This window comes from Schistocerca serialis, chromosome 8, assembly GCF_023864345.2.
Source record: "Schistocerca serialis cubense isolate TAMUIC-IGC-003099 chromosome 8, iqSchSeri2.2, whole genome shotgun sequence".
Classification (NCBI taxonomy): domain Eukaryota; kingdom Metazoa; phylum Arthropoda; class Insecta; order Orthoptera; family Acrididae; genus Schistocerca; species Schistocerca serialis.
This window is the reverse complement of record NC_064645.1, coordinates 105,474,482-105,498,527: the sequence shown is the minus strand read 5'-3', so window position 1 is coordinate 105,498,527 and position 24,046 is coordinate 105,474,482. Positions and strand designations below refer to the sequence as shown.

The following is a 24,046-nucleotide window of genomic DNA, read 5'->3' as shown; positions in this document are numbered from 1 at the left end:
ACTCAGCACACACTTTCGTTCGCGTTGTGACTTGGTTGACAATGTATTTCCTCTTTCTCTGTTGTTGTTGCTGTGGTCTTCAGTCCTGAGACTGGTTTGATGCAGCTCTCCATGCTACTCTATCCTGTGCAAGCTTCTTCATCTCCCAGTACCTACTGCAGCCTACATCCTTCTGAATCTGCTTAGTGTATTCATCTCTTGGTCTCCCTCTACGATTTTTACTCTCCACGCTGCCCTCCAGTATTAAATTGGTGATCCCTTGATGCCTCAGAACACGTTCTCTTCTTCTAGCCAAGTTGTGCCATAAACTCCTCTTCTCCCCAATTCTATTCAGTACCTCCTCATTAGTTATGTGATCTACCCATCTAATCCTCAGCATTCTTCTGTAGCACCACATTTCGAAAGCTTCTATTCTCTTCTTATCTAAACTATTTATTGTCCATGTTTCACATCCATGCATGGCTACACTCCACAGAAATACTTTCAGAAACGAGTTGCTGACACTTAAATCAAGACTTGATGTTAACAAATTTCTCTTCTTCAGAAACGCTTTCCTTGCCATTGCCAGTCTACGTTTTATATCCTCTCTACTTCGACCATCATCAGTTATTTTGCTCACCAAATTGAAAAATTCTTTTACTACTTTAAGTGTCTCATTTCCTAATCTAATTCCCTCAGCATCACCCGATTTAATTCGACTTCATTCCATTATCCTCGTTTTGCTTTTGTTGATGTTAGTCTTATATCCTCCTTTCAAGACACTGTCCATTCCGTTCAACTGCTCTTCCAAGTCCTTTGCTGTCTCTGACATAATTACGATGTCATCGGCGAACCTCAAAGTTTTTATTTCTTCTCCATGGATTTTAATGCCTACTTCAAACTTTTCTTTTGTTTCCTTTACTGCTTCTTCAATATACAGATTGAATAACATCGGGGAGAGGTTGCAACCCTGTCTCACTCCCTTTCCAACCACTGCTTCCGACTCGACTCTTATAACTGCCATCTGCTTTCTGTACAAACTGTATATAGTCTTTCGTTCCCTGTATTTTACCCTTGCCACCTTCAGAATTTGAAAGAGAGTATTCCAGTCAACATTGTCAAAAGCTTTCTCTAAGTCTACAAATGCTAGGAACGTAGGTTTGCTTTTCCTTAATCTATTTTCTAAGATAAGTCGTAGGGTCAGTATTGCCTCACGTGTTCCAACATTTCTACGGAATCCAAACTGATTTTCTCTGTATGTGGTATAAATCTTCGGTACGTTGTCTCCTGAAACACAAACACTTCCGCCATCTTGGAGAGGGAAGTACCCATCATACGAGCAACAACAATTTGACCAGACTAGAATTTACTTAGCTCCGATATAATGCATTCACAACTTACTACACAGAGCACTGTTGTGACCACGAGTGACACTTGCACCATATTGAAGCCATTTCGTGGTGAAATACAACAGTGCAACCTCCAAGCATGGCTATCACCTGCATTTATGTACAAGCATGCAGTGCTCGCGATGTTTCCATATTTTTTGCAACCTCTATACAAGGACACACAAAAAAAACCGATTCTTCGTAGGAACCGACCTTCCATATATGAAACGGCTTCAAACTTCTGATCAATCTGTTAAGTATTTGAAGCTAGAAAATTTTCACGAATTGTTTTCAGTTGTATTTAAAGTTTGTTGAAAGTCACTAAAGGCTGTCATTCTGAAACAGTGGATGAGTGTAGTCTGGGTAATTTGCTATATTTCAACAAAAGCGACTTTTTCACGAAATTAAATGATGATGTCACGCATCATAAACTATGTCTCGTACAGTGATATAGTTTTGCAAACATTTTCGTTGTATATGCGGATACAGTCTGCAAAATGTGTTGAGAATAGACACATTAGCAAAGAAATAATAAATTAAGACGTCATGCCCGATGTTGCAATTTTAGTGCGTGAACAGTGTCAATGTAGTAAGTGATAACCGTTTTTCATCATTCTGAAGGGGGAGGGAGGTGTGGGGATTCAGAGAGATAAGGTTCCGTAAAGGTTTGAAATTATGGCTAAACTTTGTTGCAGGTCTGTAAGTGCTCTTACTGTCAGTTAGTGGATGTATTTGAACTTGGCGAATAAAGCTGCCTCACGATATTATGTAAAACCTCGTCGCCAATTTTGTAAAGGCGTCGTCGCTACTGCTATGGAGTAGCGAGATGCCACCATCATTTCGGAGTAGCAGGTGTAACGGTATCTACATTCTGTATTTAATATTTCAAAGATGGGTTCTCCTGCAGAAATCGCATGTGAATGGAATTCGTATTTTCAGGAGCACCAAACTCAACACCACTATTAGAAATTCAGCAGCACCACGCGACTAGCATCCGACCAAATATATGGCCATGGGCTGTGGAGAGACTAACACTGCTCCACTAAGCCAGTCACTACGACTGAAGAGACCTCGCATACATTGGAGTTTTCGTTCTTGTATGTCTTCTTCCTCTGCGACAAGTCTTCTCATTGTTAAGCGTACATTTTGGAGCCAGGTGGTCATAGGGCGTCCTATTCTCTTATTTCTCTCTGGTTCCCATTCCAGGATCAATTTCGGAATTCTGGCTTCCCCCATTCTTCGTACATGGCCGTACCATTGTAATTTCTTTCTATCCACCGCGTAATGTATTCTTTCTCTCACTTCCATTCTCTTTATTATTTCGTGGTTTATTACTCTCTCTTTTGTAGAAATTCTTGCTGATCTTATCCAGAATTCTGTTTCTACTGCTTGCACCTTTTTTAGGTGTTTCAGATTTGTAGTTCAAGTCTCCACTCCATACGTAACTACGCTCTCTAGTATAGATCTGCATATGATTTTTTTGGTTCGGTTTATTATATTTCTGCTCCATAACCTTGAGTTGAGCATCCCAATAACCTTCCTTCCACTGCTAATTATTTTACTAATTTCTACCTCTGATTTTCCCCGCAACTCTAAAATGGATCCCAAATAACAGAAGGTATTGACCTTCTTAATTTTCTTTCCCTCTGTGTATAAGCCATCTGCATCATTAGTGAAGTATTCTGTTTTCTGGTAATTAATCTTCAATCCCCAGTTTCTATATTCCATTGCTGATTGGTTACACGTATCATTTGCATCCTCCCCATCTTATACTATATCTACTTGATTATCAGAAAATAGGAGGTGATGTAAATAAACTCCATCTTTAATTTCTAGCCCCATCCCATTCCATTTACGATACCATGTCTTTAGACCAATATCTATAGATTTTAAATAATGTATGTGACATGGGGCAACCTTGTAACATACCCTTGCTTATTAAAAAATTTTCTGGAAGTGTACTAAAATTTTCACTTGACATATCTTATCTTTATACATTCCCTGTATTATTTTGATTAAAGGAACATTTTGTTTTCCACATGTAATAATCTTCAAAGTAGTTTTCGACGGACAGTATCATTTGCTTTTTATAAATCTATAAAAATTAATCCAATGTTTTTTGGTTTTTCCCTATGTTTTTCTAAGATCTGTCGTAATGTGAAAATATGGTCTTCGCCTGATCTATCAGCTGCGAAGCCACATTCTTCGTCCTGGTTTTTAAAGTTTATGTCCAGCTTATTTTTAATCATTTTCCCAAAAATTGTCATTAATGTGTTTATAACACAAACTCCTCGATAGTTCGACCAGCTTTTGCGGTCCCCTTTCTTAAATATATTATTAATATAGCCCAGCTTCATTTCCTTTGATACTGAATCTCAGTGTAATATTTTATTTAATAACTATGTTATTAGCTTCACCATTTTGTCACCACCACATTTTAAGAGCTCCAGATTGATATTGCCTGGTCCATGTGATTTACCATTCTTCCCTTTTCTTACTACCTTACTCACATCGCTTTCTAAAACTTGGATCTCTTTCCCTTCCTGCTCCTTTTCTTCCACTGTTCCTTCCTCCAGATACTCTTCTCCATCCTCATTTAATAATTTCCGTAAATATTTTTCCCATTCTTTTGGTGTTATCAGTTGAAGATTGGTTTTGGCTTTTGTCTCTTGTTGAAGTCATTTTAACACTGACCACGCTTGTTTCGCTCTCGCAAATGGTTCAAATGGCTCTGAGCACTATCGGACTTAACTGCTGAGGTCATCAGTCCCCTAGAACTTAGAACTACTTAAACCTAACTAACCTAAGGACGTCACACACATCCATGCCCGAGGCAGGATTCGAACCTGTGACCGTAGCGGTCGCGCGGTTCCAGACGGTAACGCCTAGAACCGCTCGGCCACGCTGGCCGGCCTCTGTTAAATCCTAATTTGCTATTGACATTGGCACATGTCCATTCCCATGCTTCATTCTTTGCTATTCTTATTTTTTTATCACTTTATTCTTCCTTTCGTTGCAGACTGTTCTTGTTACTTCCAATTTATCATTCAGCCACAGGTTGAATGGCCTCCTCTTTTCTTTAACTGCCACTTCTATTGCCGCCAACCACCATTCTGCTGTACGATTGTGGTTGTTTCCCCTTATGCCCAGCACCTTTGTTGCTACACTTGGATTTTATATAATCCTACATTTCCTCTGTACTTCCTTCAAATGATTCTTCCAATGATTTTTTTCCGTTATGCCAGCAAAGAATGTTAGTATACTTTCATCTTGTAGGCTGTCAATATTGAAGTATATAGTTTGAGATTTCTCAGCACAATTCTTTTTAATGTTGTTAGAATCATTCTTTGCATTCTCCCATTGCCAAAACTCTTCGTTTTTACTAAATAACGGTCTGATCCACGCTGGGCTTCTCTATAAGATCTAACATCTGCTGCCCTGAAACTACTTGTCTGTCTAATGATAATATAACCTGTTATAGAACGAAGTGCTCTGTTATTCTGCTGCCATGTATATTTATGAATATCCTTGTTTTTAAAAAATGTTTTGGTAAATTTCTTATCAAACTGTTCGCAAATTTCAATCAGTCGTTCTTCATTGTCATTATATTATGTCTCCCCATGTTTTTCCACTATCAGACATGGTTCTCTAATTCCTACTCTTCCGTTCATATCCCCATGATAACCAGTTCCTTTCTCCTTCGGATTTTTTCTTCAGCCTCCCTGAGGATTGTCCAGAAAGTATCTTTCTCCTGGTCTCTTTCCTCATTCGTGGCTGCATATAAACCAAAAATTACAATTTCTCTGACGAATAGTCTTTTCTTTCACACTAATACATTCATTAATAAATTTCCAACCTGTCAGTCTCTTTTTCCATGCTTTTTTTATCGTGATGGAGACTCCTGCTTTGGCTCTTACCGCTTTGGACACTACACTCCAATCATGTACATAGCTAACAAGTTGTTCTTCTCCTTTGCCCTTCCTCTTCGTCTCACAGAGAGCACGATAACATCCATTTTGAAACTGTCAAGGTCTTCGCGTGATCTACCAGCTGCGAAGCCACATTCTTCGTCCTGGTTTTTAAAATTTATGTCCAGCTTATTTTTAATCATTTTCCCAAAAATTGTCATTAATGTGTTTATAACACAAACTCCCCATAGTTCGAGCACCTTTTGCGATCCCCTTTCTTAAATTTATTATTAATATAGCCCAGCTGTTGGTAATATATCCAGTTTCATGGAGATACCTTGCACATTCCAGCATCCAAATGTCATTTTCCTTTTTCCTTCGCCAGTTCATTACTTGCACACGCGGATATGTATGTTCTCAGTGACATTTAAGTCCAAATTAATTCGAATATATCGCAAAACTCTCAGTAGACCTTTCCAGTAACCTTTAGAAAGAAGTAAAACCATACAGAATTATCTGTAAGGACAAAAACGAAACGAGAAATCATTTCCCTCGCGCCTGCTTGATTACAAAAGTTGTTAAAAATGTGTGTCATGGCGATGCTGCATAATTAATCAGGTATGATCTGAAGATGGTCTTTTAGAAGATCATCTAAAAATTAAAAATTAAAACAAATGCGATCACGACTGTGTTTATCAAAATAAACAATAAATACTGTTAACATCACAGAAAAACATATGCCCATAAGTCTTCGTAACAAAAGACATACTACAAAGCTCTTCCGATGACGACTGCATAGTGACTGATATCGCGACCATTCAGTTCTACATAGCAATTTATACTTTTGCAAAATGCTCCCGAAGCTATTTGTTCGAATTTGTGACCAGCATAACATCGGATTTTTACAGAGAGGAAGAATGTGGGCTAGTTTCTGTCAATTTTATACATACAAAAAAAACTGCTGTCGTCTTGTATTATAATATATCGATTCGTACATTTACGTAGAAAACATTTGAGTCAATTTACTGAAATGGCTGATTTGGAAGGACTACAACGTCCTCTACTCCTTGTGGTGAGGACCCCGTTGCCATGGATTATAAAGCGAATATCAGTAAATTGACACAAATGTTTTCTACGTAAATGTACGAATCGATATTTTATAATACAAGACGACAGCAGTTTTTGTGTGTCACAAATTGTTTTACTTTATATTATTGCACATAATGTAATATACTTTTACGTATTTTACGAGTTTACTACGGAACATTTGTTATTATTTTATAATTAACACTATAATTGTAACTCTTTTTAAATGGAATGGTTCCGTTTTCTGTTATTTACTGTCACTTAAATTTATGTTAAACTAAGGTCACTAGTAATTACATATAATAAACTGTATTAAATGCCGTCGATCGCCGCTGGGGGTTGTTGCCGTCTATTCACGTGATCTCAGTACGCTATTTAAACCCATACGAAGGGTTAGTCTCGCATAGTTTCCTGCCGTTATGTAGACAGGAGTGACACCACCAGCAGTCGACCAATGGGTAAGATATTTTAAATTTGCGTAATTTTAGCTGTTGTATAATGGAGTCTTTCTGACAGCTATCCATAATTTCACAGTGTAGACGCCCAGAAGATGACCCCTACGTTGGGTTGAAACCGGTTGGCGGTATCTACATCTACATGATTACTCTGCAATTCACATTTAAGTGCTTGGCAGAGGATTCATCGAACCACAATCATACTATCTCTCTACCATTGCACTCCCGAACAGCGCGCGGGAAAAACGAACACCTAAACCTTTCTGTTCGAGCTCTGATTTCTCTAATTTTATTTTGATGATCATTCCTACCTATGTAGGTTGGGCTCAACAAAATATTTTCGCATTCGGAAGAGAAAGTTGGTGACTGAAATTTCGTAAATAGATCTCGCCGCGACGAAAAACGTCTTTGCTTTAATGACATCCATTCCAACTCGCGTATCATGTCTGCCACACTCTCTCCCCTATTACGTGATAATACAAAACGAGCTGCCCTTTTGTGCACCCTTTCGACGTCCTCCGTCAATTCTACCTGGTAAGGATCCCACACCGCGCAGCAATATTCTAACAGAGGACGAACGAGTGTAGTGTAAGCTGTCTCTTTAGTGGACTTGTTGCATCTTCTAAGTGTCCTGCCAATGAAACGCAACCTTTGGCTCGCCTTCCCCACAATATTATCTATGTGGTCTTTCCAACTGAAGTTGTTCGTAATTTTAACACCCAGGTACTTAGTTGAATTGACAGCCTTGAGAATTGTACTATTTATCGAGTAATCGAACTCCAACGGATTTCTTTTGAAACTCATGTGGATCACCTCACACTTTTCGTTATTTAGCGTCAACTGCCACCTGCCACACCATACAGCAATCTTTTCTAAATCGCTTTGCAACTGATACTAGTCTTCGGATGACCTTACTAGACGATAAATTACAGCATCTTCTGCGAACAACCGAAGATAACTGCTCAGATTGTCACCCAGGTCATTTATATAGATCAGGAACAGCAGAGGTCCCAGGACATTTCCCTGGGGAACACCTGATATCACTTCAGTTTTACTCGATGATTTGCCGTCTATTACTACGAACTTCCTGACAGGAATAATAAATGCGATTAAGACTGTTTTCGAATAATTGATTAATCGTACTAATCGCTGCTTCATCTGCACAACTATGTTGTCCAACAATCTATGCACCTGTGTGACTTGCGGCCGGCGTCGCGCCGTGTTGCAGCCACGCGGCCGGCTGCCGGTGCCCCAGCGCCTTCTCCGCGCGCCGTCTGCACGGCGGCGCCAGCTGCCGCTGCGAGTGCTTCGGCCACCACGCCGGCTGCGCCCGCCTGCGCCGCGGCAAGGACTACTTCTCCACCAGGGACAAGTAGTGAGTACCCGCCACTAGTGGCTCCGACCTCAAGTAGACAGTCATCGAGGATCAGGTCTGGGACCCAGAAAGAGTGTAGAGGAGAGTGTAGCATGTTTTGAAACTTCCTCACTGATTAAAACAATGGACGGTATCGAGTCTCAAATCCACAACTTGCCCTTCGGGGGCACTTCTTTTTCCGACTGAGTCATCCAGCCACGATTTGCGAATCGTCCTCGGCGGTACCTGTCTCCTACTGTCCAAGCTTCGAAAGCTAATGTTCCAGGTTCGGGTCTCGGATTCATCTTACACTCCTGGAAATGGAAAAAAGAACACATTGACACCGGTGTGTCAGACCCACCATACTTGCTCCGGACACTGCGAGAGGGCTGTACAAGCAATGATCACACGCACGGCACAGCGGACACACCAGGAACCGTTGTGTTGGCCGTCGAATGGCGCTAGCTGCGCAGCATTTGTGCACCGCCGCCGTCAGTGTCAGCCAGTTTGCCGTGGCATACGGAGCTCCATCGCAGTCTTTAACACTGGTAGCATGCCGCGACAGCGTAGACGTGAACCGTATGTGCAGTTGACGGACTTTGAGCGAGGGCCTATAGTGGGCATGCGGGAGGCCGGGTGGACGTACCGCCGAATTGCTCAACACGTGGGGCGTGAGGTCTCCACAGTACATCGATGTTGTCGCCAGTGGTCGGCAGAAGGTGCACGTGCCCGTCGACCTGGGACCGGACCGCAGCGACGCACGGATGCACGCCAAGACCGTAGGATCCTACGCAGTGCCGTAGGGGACCGCACCGCCACTTCCCAGCAAATTAGGGACACTGTTGCTCCTGGGGTATCGGCGAGGACCATTCGCAACCGTCTCCATGAAGCTGGGCTACGGTCCCGCACACCGTTAGGCCGTCTTCCGCTCACGCCCCAACATCGTGCAGCCCGCCTCCAGTGGTGTCGCGACAGGCGTGAATGGAGGGACGAATGGAGACGTGTCGTCTTCAGCGATGAGAGTCGCTTCTGCCTTGGTGCCAATGATGGTCGTATGCGTGTTTGGCGCCGTGCAGGTGAGCGCCACAATCAGGACTGCATACGACCGAGGCACACAGGGCCAACACCCGGCATCATGGTGTGGGGAGCGATCTCCTACACTGGCCGTACACCACTGGTGATCGTCGAGGGGACACTGAATAGTGCACGGTACATCCAAACCGTCATCGAACCCATCGTTCTACCATTCCTAGACCGGCAAGGGAACTTGCTGTTCCAACGGGACAATGCACGTCCGCATGTATCCCGTGCCACCCAACGTGCTCTAGAAGGTGTAAGTCAACTACCCTGGCCAGCAAGATCTCCGGATCTGTCCCCCATTGAGCATGTTTGGGACTGGATGAAGCGTCGTCTCACGCGGTCTGCACGTCCAGCACGAACGCTGGTCCAACTGAGGCGCCAGGTGGAAATGGCATGGCAAGCCGTTCCACAGGACTACATCCAGCATCTCTACGATCGTCTCCATGGGAGAATAGCAGCCTGCATTGCTGCGAAAGGTGGATATACACAGTACTAGTGCCGACATTGTGCATGCTCTGTTGCCTGTGTCTATGTGCCTGTGGTTCTGTCAGTGTGATCATGTGATGTATCTGACCCCAGGAATGTGTCAATGAAGTTTCCCCTTCCTGGGACAATGAATTCACGGTGTTCTTATTTCAATTTCCAGGAGTGTATTTCGTCACGACTTACTCAATAACATGGACAAGTACTACCTGGCGTAGAGTATCTGGCGTTAAATTTATTTGATACCTTCACAATTTTCCCTGCCTTGAAAGTGGAAATTTGTGTAGTTTGCCAATAGCTTCGATTTCAGAAGGTTTTTAGCGTGTAACTGTTCTTTTTTTAATAATACTTCTCGTTAATTTGTTTTTTGTTACTGATTCTTCATATGTAATAAAGTAATAATGCGCAAAGACTATTAAATACATTACAGACCAAATTTACTCGACTGAAAATCCGTTAAATTTGAATACAATATTTGTTACTAGGTTCGTGGTCATTGCGTACCTTGGAACACTTTTTCACATTTGGAAGAACCTTACTTTTCGGGAGTAAATTTTGTAATTTTAGAAAAAAACTATAAGACATAAAGTAAATGCTATGATTTGAAATATGTTTTAAACTTGTATTAGAGTGCTGGCTGGCTACAGATGAAAGCCTGAAAAAGTGTTTCACGGTGCAATACTCTCCCTTATACTGTGAGGAATGGGTGTAAATGCAGGCCGTTCTGTTGGTGAGGGAGGACCGTGTACTGAACACCGAGACATCAGTGTTTACTTCTTTTGCAGCCCAGTAATTATGACTGACAAGAGCAAGCCGTTAATGCTTATTTTCCCTTGGGCAGCAAGTCAGGTACTGAAGGGCAAAAAGGATTATACTGCGTCGTTCACGTCGCGGTCCGGTTAAAGGTGTGAAGTTTGTGATGTGTCGGTGGGAAGACTGTTCGACACAGAGAAAAAGCAAGCAAACACTGATGTGTGTACATGTCAAGGTACCGTATGTAAAAATACCTGCACTTGTACTCGTTACTCGCTCTATACACGGTGGTACATCTGAAGTTTCGGATGAGATTATCTCGAAAACAATACATCGGGTAAAAAAAGTGGGTAATACAAGTTCGTAAGCTCAAAGGGGGACATCAAAGGATACTACACGTGATCCCCAGCTCCTGCCCCCTTGGGTGGGGAAGGGGGCAACTTTTAATCTTAAATGGAAACCTCCATTTTGTATTGCAGATTCGGATTGTCCACAAAAAAATAATCAAGTTTTGTCTGAAACATTTTTTTGAAACCACTGACAGATGGCGCTGAAATCGAGAAAAATTTAAACTGGGGAAGAACTCCGATTTATTTAGAATGATCCGAGAAGGACGCATCAAATCGATACAAAATGTGCACCAGTTCTTTCATTACGCGAAATTAAGCTATTTTCTTACAAAATATATCCTACCCGCCACAGTTTTTGATGGAGGGAGGTGGAATGGTGTTAAAATCTCGTTAGGGAACTCTTCACGATTGCATTACTCACCCGACTGTGGCGCTACCGTGGCCAAACTGCTAACTATGGCTCAGTCTAAAGGTCGGTGCAATGTGATCAGACGTCACTTCACTTTCAGATTGTGAACGGTAAACATCAACTGACGAAAGTAAATTATTCTTTAACGAAACATGGCTTACTATCCTCCTACAGAGACTGTTGATATGATATTAATTTTAGATGCATGCCATACCAATTACGCTGCAGCTGCGCAATTGTATGCGGATCGTTTCCCAAACAGACGACATCCAAGGAAAACATTATTCATAACTGCAGTCAATGAGCTCGAAATGGATACATGCACTGTCCACCTCGTCATCGCGAATACAATGAAAATGTCGCTCGTACCCTTACGTTCTCGCCTGTATTCAACTGGATCCCGAAATTAGTAGTCGTCCAATTCAGAGACAAACTGGAATAGCGAAATCAACTGTTTTGAGGATTTTGAAGGCACTTAAATATCATGCGTATCATATCACACTGACACGGGCATTAGCGCCGAAACATATCCAAATACGCGTGCATTTCTGCCAGTGGGTCTTGGAAATGATAAGAAGTGAAAATCATTTTTTTTTTAGATACGTTATGTTCACCGATGAAGCCACATTCAAAAACAATGGCGAATTGAATAGTCATGATTGTCATTATTGGTCCCATGTCAATCCACACTGGCACAGACCCGTTGACAATCAACACAAATGGTCGTCAATGGTATGGTGTGGAATTTTAAACGGTTACTTGATACGACCGTATATTTTGATCGAAATGTTACTGGGGTATCTTATTTACAACTTCTCCGCGATGATTTGTTGGAGCTAATGGAAGATGTTGATTTAGAATCTAGGCAACGAATGTGGTTCCAACAGAACGGAGCAGCTCCCCATTATGCTAAAAATGTGCGGAACGTTTTAAATTTACGGTACCCTGGTCGGTGGATAGGACGGCCGGCCAATTCAGTGGCCTCCACGTTCACCAGACCTAACAACTCCTGATTTTTTTGTGGGGTTATTTAAAAAATATTGTTTATGAAAGACAACCCACAACCCAAAACAATGTGGAGCAACGCATTCGAAGAGCTTGCGCAGTCATGCCGCCGGATGTGCTGCTCAAAACTGTGGACAACTTTCGCAGACGATTGCCTTTATGCATTGAAGCAAATGGGGATAATTTTGAACAATTTCCTCGTGGCTAATTTAATTAATTAACAACCCGAAATTGTGAGAGGCAAGGGGATTCACACTACTAAAGCACCCCAACATGTGAGAGGCAAGGGGACTCTCACTAATGAAGCACCCCATGGCAACATCATTCTACTACGTCCATGTCGTTGCTCCTGGGCAACGCTAAAAGTAGGATTCAGTATATTTTGTACAAAAATAGCTTAATTTGGCGTAGCGATGGAATTGGTGTACATTTTTTTATCGATTTGATGCGTCTTTCTCGCATAATTCTAAAGAAATCAGAGTTTTTCCCAACCGGCCGTTGTGGCCGAGCGGTTCTAGGCGCTACAGTCCGGAACCGCGCTGCTGCTACAGTCGCAGGTTCGAATCCTGCCTCGGGCATGGATGCGTGATATCCTTAGGTTAGTTAGTTTTACGTTGTTCTAAATCTAGGGTACTTATGACCTCAGATGTTAAGTCCCATAGTGCCTAGAGCCATTTGAATAATTTTTGAGAGTTCGTACCCAATTTTACTTTTTTTCGATTTTAGCGCCATCTGTCATACAACAATCCCTGGAGTAGGAAAGTGATCCATATTTCGCTAAAGAATAATTTACTTTCTTTCGTCAGTTGATGTTTGCGGGTGACAATCTGAAAGTGAACTGACGTCTGATCGCATTGCACCGACCTTTCTACTGAGCCGTAGTTCGCAGTTTGGCCACGGTAGTGCCACAGTCGGGTGAGTAATGCAGTTGTGAAGAGTTCCCTAACGAGATTTTAATACCATTCCGCCTCCCTCCATCAAAAATTGTGGCGGGTAGGATATATTTTGTAAAAAAAAAAAAAAAAAAAAAAAAAAAAAACTTAATTTCGCGTAATGAAAGAATTGGTGCACATTTTGTATCGATTTGATGCGTCCTTCTCGGATGATTCTAAGTAAATCGTTCTTCCCCAATTTCAATTTTTCTCGATTTCAGCGCCATCTGCCAGTGGTTTAAAAAAATGTTTCAGACAAAACTTGATTACTTTTTTATGGAGAATCCGAATCTGCAATAAAAAAAATGGGTGTTTCCATTTGAGACTTAAAAGTTACCACCCGCCCCACCCAAGGGGGCGGGGGCTGGAGGTCACGTGTAGTATAATTTGATGTTCCCCTTTGAGCTTACGAAGTTCTCTTACCCACTATTTTTACCCGATGTATAGTTTCCGAGATAATCTCATCCGAAACTTCAGGTGGACCACCCTGTATATTTCTGGATCCTGGTGGAGTAAATTAGTAATAATGAAAGATCTAAACAGACGCTTGCGTTGTTTCAGCTGTATTCAGAGCGGAGAGTGCGCTCACCCTGACTGCGAGTACGGGCCTTACATCCGCAAGGCGGGCCGCTGTCCACGCAAGAGGGAGCGGCTGTCTGCGTGGGACAAGGCGAGGCACTGAGCGCCCTGCTGAAGAGGGGTCCAGGCGGAGGCACCGAAACGTCACGTCGCAGTCACGACTCGACACCAGCGGTGGTCACCTCTCAGCTCAGCTGTTGCCGGCCAGCGGTGGTCCACGAGACCTAGACGTACCACGCTGTCAACAGCGACCACTCTCCAAAACTACACTAACCACGCCGTACCGCTTCCTCCCGTCTTTAGCCTGCCGCTCACTCTCGTGATAATGGTCGCGTAATTGTGATTCCGACTCTGTGCAGATTAACTTGTGTCCTATTACGGTTGATGAGTTGCTGTCACAGTCGGTCAGTGTGTTCTGAGGGAACCAGTCCTGCGTTTCAGGGAGTAGATGTATTTATCGGGATACATGCCATCAGTAAATGACAACAACGATCATATCGAACGATTCAGTGCCAGATTTCTGGTAGGAAATTACGTAGATAGCTGTGAGTAATTAAAAAGTATGTTCGTGGTGAGCAATGAACGCATCACGTCATAAAGGAAACTCACAAATCATCTTACTATCTTCACTGGTTACACTCACAAGGGAACCTCCCCATCGCACCCTCCTCAGATTTAGTTATAAGTGGCACAGTGTATAGGCCTTGAAAAACTGAACACAGATCAATCGAGAAAACAGGAAGAAGTTGTGTGGAACTATGAAAAAAGTAATCAAAACGTACAAACTGAGTAGTCCATGCGCAAGACAAGCAACATCAAGGAGAGTGTGAGCTCGGGAGCGCCGTGATCGCGTGGTTAGCGTGAGCAGCTGCGGAACGAGATGTCCTTGGTTCAAGTCTTCCCTCGAGTGAGTAGTTTAATTTTTTATTTTCAGACAATCATCGCCACACGTACTGTTTATCAACAAATGTAGGAAATAATCATACAAATGTTCGACAATCTTTCGATCTGCCTTACAGTTCGGAAAATATTCGTTGACATTGTTACTGAAGTCGCGAGCTATATTTGCTGGATTCATATTGCCCACGGAATGCATCTCACATATTTAATACACTCTCGTCCAAAGTAGCGAACAGTCAACTGCCAGCCAGGGAGCCACGTTAGCAGGAATACTCTCTCTTCCGTGCGCTGTAGTCGACTGACGTCATGTGTTTCGATGTTTGTTTAGGTGTAGCGTCGTCATACTACGGCGCAGTTGCCTGGCATCGGACGGACGGAAGGACAGATAATAATTGTCTGAAAATAAAAAATTAAACTTTTCACTCGAGGGAAGACTTGAACCAAGGACATCTCGTTCCGCAGCTGCTCACGCTAACCACGGGATCACGGCGCTCCTGAGCTCACCCTATCCTTGATGTTGCCCATCTTGCACATGGACTACTCAGTTTGTATATTTTGCTTATTTTTTTCATAGTTCCACACAACTTCTTCCTGTTTTCTCGATTGATCTGTGTTCAGTTTTTCAAGGCCTATACACTGTGCTAACTTATAACTAAATCTGAGGGGGGTGCGATGGAGATGTTCCCTTGTCAGTATGTTTTAGAGTGATGTCTTCTTGTTTCCACTTCCATCTTACTGTATCCGTGCCAGCAGCTAGTAAGCGCATCAGCTGGTTGCGGCGCTTCAGTCTGAGCTACCAATATTGCCCCTCACTTCACAGTGTAAAGACCTGTCTGCCACAGTATCTTCGCTAATCTTATTGCGCTTGGGATCAAGGCAGTTTGCTCCTACCATTCCTCAAGGCCATCTCCCAGCTGACATTTCGTGGTGCCTATTCCTACGAGACTGTTCATGAACAGCTTTCTCTACATACAAAATTGTTTGGAAATGCAATAATTACGGCGGAAGGGAAGAACGATCAACAAGTGTCTTCTAAATATCTATTTCAGCTCTAGCGAGAGATGTCACAGTTGTTCATACATTTATATTGGACGAGTCAGTGACGTAAGAAAGAAATGTAATCAGAGTTTTTGAGAAATCCAATTAAACTGTGAATAACGTAGACAGGGAACATGAAGCCATGTTTCATAGCTAAAAGATTCCTCATATTAGAAAATTAAAGTTCCTCGAGTGAAACGAAAGTTTTGCTTGTTTTGTTAGCAGGGAGGGAAAATTCAGTTGTTTCTTTTCTTTAATGTTACGCTCGCCGCAAAATGATGACCGAAGAACAGAACCATAAAAGTAGACGTTACTAAGTCAATGTTTTCTGAGATGCTACGCGTCGTTCAATGCTGTGATGGCGTCGCAAACTGCAAGGTGTGTTTCTCGTCACTCGTGCACAGCAATTGCTTCTCTTTTACTTTTTACAGAGTCGATGTGAGAATGCTGACAACACCTTCCGTCAGGGAGTTCGACTTCTCTGAGGAAGACGATTAATGCGTCATCCAAAGCCTCAACAAAGGGTGCCGTTATAAGATGTCAATAAAGCAATATTTGACGTCACATCCTCCAGCCAACACTGCCATTTTACTGAGAACAATTTTTATTCATTAACATAGTTTCTAAGAAAAGTGTGTAGGTTATAACGAAAGTAAGCCAATGTATATAAGAGTAAATGATCATGTGTGCTGTGTATGACTAGACTTTATAGTATCAAATGTAAAGTTTTATAATGCTCTTGAATGGTGAACATGACATTAAAAAAATTGTAGTTTTAAGACACACTATGTGAACAATTATTTTTCTTCATATGATTTCAAAGTTCAAGAATTCGCAAAACTGTGCAGTTGGTGTGCCCATATTTTTCTTGTATCATCCATATTTATGTGTCTTCCACATTAATCTTAAGGCATATCGTTCCGCAAATAAATATTTGACTGTAAACTTGATACAACTGTAACCAGTTCAGAGTACACCGCCCACCTACCGAAACTGTCCAGGGTTTGGAGAACCACAGACCATCTATTTCCTTTTCCTTTTATCACCTCTTTTTGGTCACTGCTATTCCTTCGTGTAGAACTCGCCGGATCACATTCTACACATGCCTCTGCAGACACTAAGCTGGAGGGCGGCTTTTTAGCTTATTCTCTTTATAAGTAGGGAACAAAGCTTTCCGGCACTGGGCTGACTGGGAGACGAGGGAAATGCATGAGAAGAGTCTTCCCTGAACTGATAAAAGGAGGTTTTAGTGATAAGACAATTTTTATAATTTGCAGTATACAGTTCTTGTTTTATTTTCTCTTTCTCCTTCGTCTATAACCTGTTTCCTATGTTAGTATGGCATTTTACCTCACACTCCTTTACTACACTGTGTGATCAAAAGTATCCGGACACCTGGCTGAAAATGAGAAATTCGTGGCGTCCTCCATCGGCAATGCACCAATACAATATGATGTTGGCCCAGCTTCCACTCTCGCAGGCATACGTTCAATCAGGTGCTGGAAGGTTTCTTGGGGAATGGCAGCCCATTCTTCATGGAGTGCTGCACTGAGGAGAGGTATCGATGTTGGTCGGTGAGGCCTGGCACGAAGTCGGCGTTCGAAAACATCACAAAGGTGTTCTATAGGATTCAGGTCAGGACTCCGTGCAGGCCAGTTCATTATAGGGATATTACTGTCGTGTAACCACTCCGTCACAGGCCGTGCATTATGAACAGGTCCTCACCGTGTTGAAAGATGCAGTTTCCCATCCTCGAACTGCTCTTCAACAGTGGGAAGCAAGAAGGTGCTTAAAACATTAATGTAGGCCTGTGCTGTGACAGTGCCACGCAAAACAACAAGGGGTACAAGCCCCATCCATGAAACACACGACCACACCGTAACACCACCGCTTCCGAATTTTACTGTTGGCACTACACACGCTGAGATGACGTTCACGCCCTGCCATCGGATCGCCACATTGTGTGCCGTGATTCGTCACTCCACATAACGTTTTTCCACTGTTCAATCGTCCATTGTTTACGCTCCTTACACGAAGCGAGGCGTCGTTTGTCATTTGCCGGCGTAATGTGTGGCGTATGAGCAGCCGCTCGACCATGAAATCCAAGTTTTCTCAGCTCCCGCCTAACTTTCATATTACTTGCAGTGGATCCTGATGCAGTTTGGAATTCCTGTGTGATGGTCTGGACATATGTCTGCCTATTACACATTACGACCCTCTACAACTGTCGGCGGTCTCTGTCATCCAACAGACTAGGTCGGCCCGTATGCTTTTGTGCTGTACGTGTCCCTTCAGGTTTCCACTTCACTATCACATCAGAAACAGTGGACCTAGGGATGTTTAGGAGTGTAGAAATCTCGCATACAGACGTATGACACAAGTGACACCCAATCAAAAAAAAAAAAAAAAAAAAAAAAGGTTCAAATGGCTGTGAGCACTATGGGACTCAACTGCTGTGGTCATAAGTCACCTAGAACTTAGAACTACTTAAACCTAACTAACCTAAAGACATCACGCACATCCATGCCCGAGGCAGGATTCGAACCTGCGACCGTAGCGGTCGTGCGGTTCCAGACTGTAGCGCCTTTAGCCGCTCGGCCACTCCGGCCGGTTGATACCCAATCACCTGACCACGTTCGAAGACAGTGAGTTCCGCGGAACGCCACATTCTGCTCTCTCACGGTGTCTAATGACTGCTGAGGTCGCTGATATGGAGTACCTGGCAGTAGGTGGCAGCACAATGCACCTAATATGAAAATCGTATGTTTTTGGGGGTGTCCGGATACTTTTGATCACATAGTGTATCTTAGATGTTGTTGTTCTGGTCTTCAGTCCTGAGACTGGTTTGATGCAGCCCTCCATGCAATCTTATCATCTCCCAGTAACTACTGCAACCTACATCTTTCTGAATCTGCTTAGAGTATTCATCTCTTGGTCTCCCTCTAAGATTTTTAACCTCCACGCTGCCCTCCAATACTAAATTGGTGATCCCCTGATGCCTCAGAACATGTCCTACCAACCGATCCCTTCTTCTAGTCAAGTTGTGCCACAAACTTCTCTTCTCCCCAGTACTATTCAATACCTCCTCATTAGTTATGTGATCAACCCATCTAATCTTCAGCAGTCTTCTGTAGCACCACATTTCGAATGCTTCTATTCCCTTCTTGTCTAAGCCGTTTATCGTCCACGTTTCACTTCCATACATGGCTACTCTCCATACAAATACTTTCAGAAACGACTTCCTGACACTTAAATCAATACTCAATGTTAACAAATTTCTCTTCTTCAGAAACGCTTTCCTTTCCATTGCCAGTCTACATTTGATATCCTCTCTACTTCGACCATCATCAGTTATTTTGCTCCCCAAATAGCAAAACTCCTTTACTACTTTAAGTGTCTCATTTCCTAATCTAATTCCCTCAGCATCATCCGACTTAATTCGACTACATTCCATTATCCTCTTTTTGCTTTTGTTGATGTTCATCTTATATCCTCCCTTCAAGACACTATCCATTCCGTTCGACTGCTCTTCCAAGTCCTTTGCTGTCTCTGACAGAATTACAATGTCATCGGCGAACCTCAAAGTTTTTATTTCTTCTCCATCGATTTTAATACCTACTCCGAATTTTTCTTTTGTTTCCTTCACTGCTTGCTCAATATACAGATTGAATAGCATCGGGGAGAGGCTACAACCCTGTCTCAGTCCCTTCCCAACCACCGCTTCCCTTTCGTGTCCCTCGACTCTTATAACTGCCATCTGGTTTCTGTACAAATTGTAAATAGCCTTTCGCTCCCTGTATTTTACCCCTGCCACCTTCAGAATTTGAAAGAGAGTATTCCAGTCAACATTGTCAAAAGCTTTCTCTAAGTCTACAAATGCTAGAAACGTCGGTTTGCCTTTTCTTAATCTAGCTTCTAAGATAAGTCGTAGAGTCAGTATTGCCTCACGTGTTCCAATATTTCTACGGAATCCAAACTGATCTTCCCCGAGGTCGGCTTCTACTAGTTTTTCCATTTTTCTCTAAAGAATTCGCGTTAGTATTTTGCAGCTGTGACTTATTAAACTGATAGTTCGGTAATTTTCACATCTGTCAACACCTGCTTTCTTTGGGATTGGAATTATTATGTTCTTCTTGAAGTCTGAGGGTATTTCACCTGTCTCATACATCTTGCTCAGCAGATGGTAGAGTTTTGTCAGGACTGGCTCTCCCAAGGCCGTCAGTAGTTCTAATGGAGTGTTGTCTACTCCCGGGGCCTTGTTTCGACCCAGGTCTTTCAGTGCTCTGTCAAACTCTTCACGCAGTATCGTATCTCCCATTTCATCTTCATCTACATCCTCTTCCATTTCCATAATATTGTCCTCAAGTACATCGCCCTTGTATAAACCCTCTATATACTCCGTCTACCTTTCTGCTTTCCCTTCTTTGCTTAGGACTGGGTTTCCATCTGAGCTCTTGATATTCATACAAGTCGTTCTCCTTTCTCCAAAGGTCTCCTTAATTTTCCTGTAGGCAGTATCTATTTTACCCCTGGTGAGATAAGCCTCTACATCCTTACATTTGTCCTCTAGCCATCCCTGCTTAGCCATTTTGCACTTCCTGTCGATCTCATTTTTGAGACATTTGTATTCCTTTTTGCCTGCTTGATTTACTGCATTTTTATATTTTCTCCTTTCATCAATTAAATTCAATATTTCTTCTGTTACCCAAGGATTTCTAGCAGCCCTCGTCTTTTTACCTATTTCATCCTCTGCTGCCTTCACTACTTCATCCCTCAAAGCTAGCCATTCTTCTTGTATTGTATTTCTTTCCCCCATTCATGTCAATTGTTCCCTTATGCTCTCCTTGAAACTCTGTACAACCTCTGGTTCTTTCAGTTTATCCAGGTCCCATCTCCTTAAATTACCACCTTTTTGCACTTTCTTCAGTTTTAATCTGCAGTTCATAACCAATAGATTGTGGTCAGAATCCACATCTGCCCCTGGAAATGTCTTACAGTTTAACACCTGGTTCCTAAATCTCTGTCTTACCATTATATAATCTATCTGATACCTTTTAGTATCTCCAGGCTTCTTCCATGTATACAACCTCCTTTTATGATTCTTGAACTAAGTGTTAGTTATGATTAAGTTATGCTCTGTGCAAAATTCTACCAGGCGGCTTCCTCTTTCATTTCTTACTCCCAATCCATATTCACCTACTACGTTTCCTTCTCTCCCTTTTCCTACTACCGAATTCCAGTCACCCATGACTATTAAATTTTCGTCTCCCTTCACTATCTGAATAATTTCTTTTATTTCATCATACATTTCTTCAATTTCTTCGTCATCTGCAGAGCTAGTTGGCATATAAACTTGTACTACTGTGGTAGGCGTGGGCTTCGTGTCTATCTTGGCCACAATAATGCGTTCACTATGTTGTTTGTAGTAGCTTACCCGCACTCCTATTTTTTATTCATAATTAAACCTACTCCTGCATTACCCCTATTTGTATTTATAACCCTGTATTCGGCTGACCCAAAAGTCTTGTTCCTCCTGCCACCGAACTTCACTAATTCCCACTATATCTAACTTTAACCTATCCATTTCCCTTTTTAAATTTTCTAACCTACCTGCTCGATTAAGGGATCTGACATTCCACGCTCCGATCCGTAGAACGCCAGTTTTCTTTCTCCTGATAACGACGTCCTCCTGAGTAGTCCCCGCCCGGAGATCCGAATGAGGGACTATTTTACCTCCGGAATATTTTACCCAAGAGGACGCCATCATCATTTAACCATACAGTAAAGCTGCATGCCGTCGGGAAAAGTTACGGCCGTAGTTTCCCCTTGCTTTCAGCCTTTCGCAGTACCAGCACAGCAAGGCCGTTTTGGTTAGTGTTACAAGGCCAGATCAGTCAATCATCCAGACTGTTGCCCCTGCAACTACTGAAAAGGCTGCTGCCCCTCTTCAGGAACCACACGTTTGTCTGACCTCTCAACAGATACCCCTCCGTTGTGGTTGAACCTACGGTAGGGCTATCCGTATCGCTGAGGCACGCAAGCCTCCCCATCACGGCAAGGCCATGGTTCATGGGGGTATCTTAGATGTGTAATGCAATATGTGTGACTATGTATACCCTACACATCGACAAGTATCTGTATACTTGTAACTGATTATTTAACCTACTGATATTTCAGCTCACTATATTATTCCATCTTCCCACATCACAATGGTACTGTTATATTATTTTAAGAGCCAGAATAGAGGAAATTATCTGTTTTCTAGGCAAAAACATTGAGCCCTTTCAGCTCTTCCTGTTGACTACTTTGCAATGAAACATAGTGCAGGATTCACTTTCTACAATTGATGTAACAAGTTACATGTCCTTGTTTTCATAGAGATGGTCATTCGACGCTTCCTCTCCGACATTAGACTGATTACGCTTGGTGGGCGACTTCGGCTCACAATAAGAGTCTGTTTAGCAGCGCGTCCAGGGCGATGAGACCTGGGAAGTCGGTTTTTTTCTTTCTTTCTTTCCTTTTTTTTTTTTTTTTTTTTAGCTATGCAACCCTTGTTTGCATTAAGCAATCATTTGCAGTGAGTTACGAACAGTTGTTAATAAATACTATTTTCCTTTCTCCGTTTTATTTTTAGTCGCTATCACAATAGTTTTTATAAAGAGACAAATTTGTGACAATCCCTTGTATTAATTTGCAAGGTCACTCACATTTGGTTTGGTGAAAACAAAACAAGCTTTATCTGAAGATAAAAGGGTAATGCCCTATACCTGTCGCGTTCGTGCGTATTTCAAGGGGGTATAATTATCTCGGAATCTGGTGGCGTGGACATTTAGAGCAAAACAGTTCGTATAAAAATGTCCTGTTAAACCATTTCAATGTTAATCAGAAATGAAATCTGGCAGAAATAGGATGTGAATGTCCTATTGGTACGTTTCTTCGCACTTAAATATGCAAATGATCTCCAACAGTTTATAACATATATGAAAAAAGAGACACCAGTGATTTCATTGCAGTTTTCAGTTTCTTTCGGAGTAGTAATATCGTAATTGAGAATGGAATTACCACCCAGCCGTTGGAGTGGTGTTACGTGGGCTAGGCAAGTGTGTACGTGTGCGACACAGCAATCACACCAACGTGCTCTGCGTGTAAGGTATTCGTTCCGGCCCGAGTCAGTTCCTATAAAACTCTTCTGTTGCAGACCGCGCCGTACTGTGAAATGAGCCAACGTTTCGAGCACTAGTGCCAATTACCTTTACCTGGAGGTACTGGAAGGATAAGCATAATGCCAGTGTCAGTTTTAAACAGCATGACCGACCCAGGCAATATATATAGGTCACCAACCATTAAATTGGAAGAAAAGCTGTGATGGCTGTCGTTCTCAAAAAAATACACTTATATCTGTTTTCCACACAGTCACACAATACAAAAAATCATAGCCGGATACAGCCATGTCGCCAAATGCTGCTTAAGACGTATACTATCTGAAGATAGTCAAGGTACTGCCGAAACCGCTTATGATTTTTATTACATTATGTGACTGTATAAAAAGGAAGAGAATGTTACTGCAATTCAATCACTCTGATCTGTAGACAGGGGGTTATCTTTAACAATACAAGGAAAAAGATATATGCACTTTCCAGGAAGACCATTTAATATGAGCTGTATAAAGGGAAGAAAAGGAATATGTCCACTACTTAGAAAACACTAACAAAAAGAAAAATATTTCCACAGACACAAAATGTATCGTAAAGCTTAAAAAAACTCTCGCTCACACATAGGTGAACATTACAAGAGTGGCAACACCATCACACGACATCGCTTCACCCCGACGTTCCCATTCGTCTGCCACCCTGTAAACATAACTTCCCGAAATTCCGTCATTTACCACAGTAACAAGGTTGAAGTACAGTGTAGCGCAATATACCACTGTGGAAACGTATACTGGACACAAAATTTACATCACTTCGAGTCCAAAAAAGTAACAAACAATACACCAATTGGACATGTGTGGAGGATTCGAGCGATAAAAGTAAGTACACCTTATGCGTAAATATTGAGAGTTCTCACCTAATTAAAGCTATGGATTGCTACCTAAATAATCTATACCAATGCAAAACAAATAAGCAAATAATCCTAGTAATCGTTTGTGTTGCAGCTGCGTAAAAATTTTTATTAAGAAAGAATATAAATTACTGTTGGAAGACATTTTTAATAGATATTGTTATGTACAGCATAAACACCATTAATCTAGCAGCTGAGAAAGAATGGGGACAAATACTATCACTGTGGAATTTTATGACAGCGTGGTATGCCAGTTCATCCATATGTATGAGACACACACTACGTG

General features: G+C 42.2%; 1 protein-coding gene across 1 annotated transcript in view; it reads left to right on the top strand.

Moving 5' to 3' along the window:
* Positions 1 to 16,482, top strand: part of LOC126416506 (uncharacterized) — a 656,753-nt gene extending 640,271 nt beyond the window's left edge. Inside the window, exons 5-6 of the mRNA XM_050084247.1 lie at positions 8,045 to 8,191; positions 13,744 to 16,482. Coding sequence (XP_049940204.1) covers positions 8,045 to 8,191; positions 13,744 to 13,864 — 268 coding nt within the window. The 3' untranslated portion in view covers positions 13,865 to 16,482. The remainder of the gene's footprint in view (positions 1 to 8,044; positions 8,192 to 13,743) is intronic.
* The last annotated feature ends 7,564 nt before the right edge of the window (positions 16,483 to 24,046 follow it).